We start from the raw sequence: 6,486 nt of genomic DNA, 5'->3' as shown, positions 1-6,486 counted from the left end.
AAAATTTTTATGTTGAGTATATTAATATATGAATGTAGATAGATTTAATTTCAATCATTTATATTTAAAATATATTTAGATTAAATTATGGTCATATTTTATAATTTAATTATTTAATAATATATTTTTAAAATTTATTTATTAATAGAGGTAAACTCTTATGAGTTTATAATTCAAGTTTACATCCCTATCACAAGTTTATTTAAACTCATAAATTTAACAACCTTGTTCACCTATAATTAGATTTTCACATTAAGACTTATTCCAAAAATCACTCTCGCTTTTTCAAAAATATTAACGTGTCACTAATCACTATTAACATGTCATCAAATTTTACTTTTGAAAACCTTCATTCTATTGTATTGACTTTAAATTTCAACCTGAGCTCGGGGTGTTAATTCATTGTATGCTGTTTATAGTAGGTAACTTATAAGATAATCATGATTTTAGATTCATAATTGATTTTGACATATATAAATGTGTTTGGATATTTATGAGAAAACCATGATTTTTGATTCATCATTGATTTTAACAAGTTTAGTTTTGATGCTCATCAGCTGATGAGCAATCTAGACCGTCCAGATTAAAAATTTGGATGGTCTAAATTTACTAGTTTTTTATATTTTATTATATATTTATTAAAATATAAAGTGTAAAATTTTAATAAATTTATTTTATTATCAATTTGAATAATATAGATTTAATTTGGATAGTTCAATTCAATATTTTTTATTTTTATAAATTGAATATCCAGATGTACTCTGGACAGACTATATCCAGAGTACATCTAAATAGTCAATTTATAAAAATTTAAAAAAAATTAATATTGAGTTGGACCATTCAAATTAAATATATATTGTTCATATTAATGATGAAGTGAATTTATTAAAATTTTATAACTTTTGATAATAAATATAAAATAAAAAAAAGAAATTTTATAAAATGTAGATGGTCTAGATGCTCATCAAGTGATGAGCATGATCATGAGCACCAAAACCAAATCTGATTTTAACATGCATAATAAGCATATAAATATTTTTAAGAAAATTATGGCTTGAGTTTTTAATTGATTTTCACATGTAATGGAATGCTTGGATATATTTTTATAAAATCATAATTTTAGCTGTTTTTCAGTTCTACTTTAAATCAATCTTATAATCAATTTTATAAACTAATTATACCATATAACGTTCATAGGGTGCCTTTGAATATCCATAAAAAATGAATTAATATTATTAATTTTAAATATAATTTATTATGTCATTTGGTATATAATTAATTTATAAAATTAATTAATAATATTGATTATAAGAAGAGTTGAAAAACAAAGTTGAAAATAGGTAAAATTATGGCAAAAATTATATTCAAAATCTATTATGTTTTGGGCACGTAGGACCCATTTATTTAATATTAAAAAAAGTAGTTTTTAGATAGTTTAGAGATTTTATAAAAAAAATATTTTGTAAAGATTTAATAAAAAGCAAACACTATTTTATGGTTAGTTACAATAATAAAAATAATTATTAATTAGTTATTTTTAAATTTTATGATTTTTTCATTGATTTTTGTTTTATAAGAATAATTTATTATTATATTATTTTTAAATTTTATGATATCATGACATATTTCTCCTATTTAAAATACTATCTCTTATCTACTGCATTAAATTATTTTCAAAAGTTACTTAAAATAGCTTTTAGAAATTTACTTTCTTTCAAATTCTAGATTTTTTTAAAAGTTTAAACAAACCTCATGAAAAATCACATAATAAATTTTTTTTAAAAATAATTTTTTATAAAATAAACTGAAACTAACAAACCCATAATCAATTATATTCAAAATCTATCATATTAACTTTTTTTTTATGATCATTTTTTTCTGACAAAAATTAAATATAATTTTTAAATCTCAAGTTCAAGTTCTTGACTTTGTTTAAGTAATATTAAATTTCTCCTACTTAATATAGACCGTTCATCATTCACATAATTGTTGGAAACGAATGTACTATTACTTAACGACAGAAACATAATAGACCACCAACGATAGGCCAACATACCTACCATACTACGCAAGTTGGATTTTTCCCCCCAATCTAATTCAATCCATCATTCTATTGAAGAAAGACAAGATAAATGGCATAAGAAAAAGAGTCGCGACATGAATTATTCGCCTTTCGTTTCTTTCTTTCTTTCTTTATTTGATTATCGGATTGAATTATTTAATTTATAATATCAATATATTAGTATAACAATAATTTAGGCCCAATTTAACAGGTCAACTCAAATAAACTCAATAAATTTTAGAGCCAAGCTTTTGAGTTTAAAATATTTTATTTATTCCTAACTTATTTGGACTGCGAGAATAAATTAAAAAAAAATTGGGCCGAGATAGAATTTGAATATAATGAGCTTAGCTTGAATATCTGAATTTTTTTATTATTAATGAAATAATATAAAAATTAAAAATATCAATTTTTTAAAATTAAAATTAAAATTTGATAAAAATAAAAAATAAAATAAAATTTTAACTATTCTGACATTTGGACCAACCGAATAAGCTAGTAAGCCCTGGTGATTTGGGTTTTGTAATATAGGGATTTTCTATATACTAAAGATACTTCAAGCCCAATTCGAATAATCTCACCTAAATTGAGTCCAATTCAAATAAATTTGGATTTTCCAAATTATCAACTCTGCTTTTTGTTCTATTTATAAGGTAGATAATATTTTTTTATATTTATAAGTCATGTTTTTAATTTTTTGTTACAATTTTTTATTCTATTAAATGTTAGTGAGAAAAAATATATTATTAAAATATATATATGTAATTAAAAAAGTTAGAAACTTATTAAATATAACCCAAAAAATAGAACAGACAGAATAAAAAGCCAAATTTATATCATATCAAGTTATATTGTATTGCATATGATTAGCTTAGATGATCAAGGAGTAGAAATTTAAAATTCAAATATTCTTAATATAACCCAGAAAAACCACAATTCGAATTTTTTTTTTCTAGTGCAATTAATCCCTCATGTCTTGTATATAAATCATTTTTAACTACCTTACTGAAATTAAAGAGATGTGTGTGTGTGTGTAAATTATTGATATTGTCAAGAAAAATTTTCTCTCTTATGTAACATTTTTAATCTAATCATATAGAGATTAAAATTTGAAAATAAATTAATGACATATTTTTAATGTGAAATGACTTATAAAAAAACTATCATATTTTTTAAAAAGATGACTTATACATAAAACAGGAGGGAATATTTGGTAAAATAAACGTGTTTTTCCCCTCTTACAGGGTTTGAATTGTCGACTTTATTTTACAAGATACACAGTTTCTTCCACTCATTCTCACTACCACTAGTAACTTAAAAATATTTTCTTTTTTGGGAAGAATTTAATCTGAAAACCACAATTACGGCATTATGAATAGGCCCAACATGATATGAAATCTCACTGCACTATTTTTTATCTGAATTAAAATAAAATTTTAAAATAAAATGACTTAAATATCTTTTTATACGTTGCAGGTAATCTGTAAACTACTCTTTAAGACATAAGTTAACTATAAAAATAATAATTAAAGACTTCTGTATGAAATTTATATAAGTCAAAAATTAGTTGTTATCAAAATTTTAATGAATAATTATCAATTCAGGTTAGCCTTTTATTATCAAATATATATTCAGATTTTAACAATAATTAATTTTAAATTAACAACAATTTATTTGAGTTTTGACGATAATTTATTTTTAATTAATATAAATTTCATATAGAAATTTTTGATTGCTATTTTCCTACACTAAAAGCAACATATTTTGATCATTTTATTTTATATGTTTATTTTGATTCATACCAATGTCTTAATGTGAGATTTCAGATTATGTTAGACTTGATTTGTAAATATTTTACATATGTGATCTCATATGAAATTCTCTCTTATTTTTTTTAAACTACGTACAATGCATCCGGACCCGCTAATAATGTTTTGTAATGAAGAAGTAATATTTAACCCATCCCAAGCGTGAAAGAATCCAAAGGCCATGAGTTGTCATCTGTGAATAGTAAATGATTGTAACATGCGCGTGCACATGCACAGGAGACAGCTCCTGTCATTGATCTGTCCGGTGTGGGGCTGTTTCCACGTTACTTCCTTCATTTCCGACTTTGATTAAATTACTTGTTTATTCTATTAATTAATTAATACTTAACTTTAATTCGCATATTTAATTTATTGTTTTTCCATTCCAATGGGCGATTCTTTTCCTATAAGTTCCATCTCTCAATCCCATCAAAACCTCCTTCCTTTCTTCCTCATCTCTATCTCTGAAATATTTTTGGTCAATCAATCTCTATCTCTCTTGTCTCTCTTCTTTGTCTTCAAATTGGTCTCTTCATCATCAGCCCATAGTCTTCTAATCCCATCTTCTCTAAAAATCTCTTTTTCTTGGTTATATAACTCTTTCATTCCTTCAACCTGACACTTCATCTTCTTCTTCATCGTCATCTTCAGGGCTTCAACATTCTTGATGATATGCAGTTGCTGTTATTCATGCTTGAGATAATTCATTATTCAAGCTTGTCAATATGTCTCCAGTAATCTGTGAAATCCTTCTCTCTAGTTGTATGATAAACTCTTCTCTCAGACGCAGGACCCACTTGATGCAATCTTTCTCTGTTGTTTTCCTCTACTGGTTCTACGTTTTCTCACGATCTGCATCCCCATCTTAATTTAATTTCTCTCTCCCTATTTTTCTAGATCTTATTTCCGTTCATCTTAAGCACTCAATCAACATAGGAATTAATTTTTGTAGAAGATCTATATATATATTATCTCTCTCTCATAGATCTCTCACATCATCGTCATTTAAGATCTGAAACCCTAGTACTTATTGCACATCAATAATGGCTTCTCCCGGTGGGAGTGGTGGTGGCAGCGCTTCTGACAGCCCGAACATTATAGACCAGAAAAAGAGGAAGAGGATGCTATCAAATCGCGAGTCGGCACGCCGATCGAGGATGAAGAAACAGCAACATCAGGATGATCTAGTAAAGCAGGTGGGTGAGTTGAAGAAGGAGAATCATGAGATTATAAGGAATTTGAGCATCACCAATCAACTTTATGTGAACATGGAGGCAGAAAATGCAATCTTGAGGACTCAGATGGCAGAGTTGACCAATAGGTTGGAGTCTTTGAATGAGATCATAAGCTACATAAACAACAACTCAAGCAATAATTATCTCTTTGATGATGGGATCACTAATGACGCAGCGATGATCAATGATTGTGGCTTCTTCAACCCTAACTGGATAAATCAACCTGCTATCGTGGCTTCTGGCAATTATATGATGTATTGATGATGATTAATGTGAATGTAAGGGTAATGATTATTAGGGTTTTTAATTTTATTGTAAAATTCTCAGAGTTTCAAGAGGGACATGATAATCAAGAATCGTATAGTTTGCGTTCACATTCGTTGTGCGAACTTCGAATGACTTCAAAGAGATAGACACAAAATAATGGGTCCTATTTATCTGGTGGGGCATACCATTGTACGTATCTATATCTCTTTCTATTTGCGGAGATTATTTGGTTGGTTGGGGGGTGGGGGGAAAAATGTATGTTACGTTAATTATTATTAAATGCAGGGTTTTATAATAAAAGATTCTTAAATCCAAAAGCATTATTGTGAATGTTAGTTCATTTTGTTGGGTTGGTGTGCTGCTTTGTTGTCATATTTAGTGTTTATCTCTTTGTTATTAATATATTATCAATAATGTTGTTGTCTCTTGCTAGGTTCATTAATTTTAATCATTGAACATAATGAACGTTTGTTACTGTTATTTATTATAATTGTCTCTGTCACCATTTCATTTTCCGTGTAATTTTTTTTTCTTTTCCATGGAAAATGACATTCAATTATTACAATTTACAATTGTGGAAAAATATTAAAATTGGCATGTACTATTTCATCACATGCAACACCGTGTTATAATTAAGTTAATTACAGATTCAGAATTTTTTTGTTAAAAAAAATGAGGCTGCTTAGCTTCCAGATAAGTTTGACTGTAGACAAAAGAATTCTGCAATAGGGCAAAAAATGACGACATTACTGAAATTAATTGATTGGCAGTGTTTTAAAAGACGGATATAGATTAAGACAACTAAGGTTGATTTTCTTTTAAACAATAAGAGAAAGTAAATTAAGAGCAAATGAATTACAACTGTTCATTGAATTTATTTTTTTTTTTAGCAGAGATTCAATGAATTTAATAAAACTATAGTTTAACACAATTTTAAATGTTAAAGGATAACAATGCCTACTAAAAATGAAAGCTTACGGTATTTGTAATTTAGAAAAGAAAGGCAAAGTTTACTTGCCAATTAAAATTATAACTCTTTTAAAATTAATTATACAAATCAATATATATATATATATATATATCAATTTTTAAAAAATAAAGAATTTACATATCA

General features: G+C 26.1%; 1 protein-coding gene across 1 annotated transcript; it reads left to right on the top strand.

Annotated features, from left to right (window-relative positions):
- The first annotated feature begins 4,319 nt into the window (after positions 1-4,319).
- Positions 4,320-5,479, top strand: LOC129320418 (bZIP transcription factor 11-like). Its single transcript, XM_054965868.1, has one exon. It carries the CDS (start codon positions 4,914-4,916, stop codon positions 5,364-5,366), a length of 453 nt encoding a protein of 150 aa, XP_054821843.1. The 5' UTR covers positions 4,320-4,913; the 3' UTR covers positions 5,367-5,479.
- The last annotated feature ends 1,007 nt before the right edge of the window (positions 5,480-6,486 follow it).

The sequence above is a fragment of the Prosopis cineraria genome, unplaced genomic scaffold, assembly GCF_029017545.1.
Source record: "Prosopis cineraria cultivar Desert tree isolate PC_DT_omini unplaced genomic scaffold, ASM2901754v1 PC9, whole genome shotgun sequence".
NCBI lineage: Eukaryota > Viridiplantae > Streptophyta > Magnoliopsida > Fabales > Fabaceae > Prosopis > Prosopis cineraria.
This window is presented reverse-complemented; position numbering and strand designations above follow the sequence as displayed.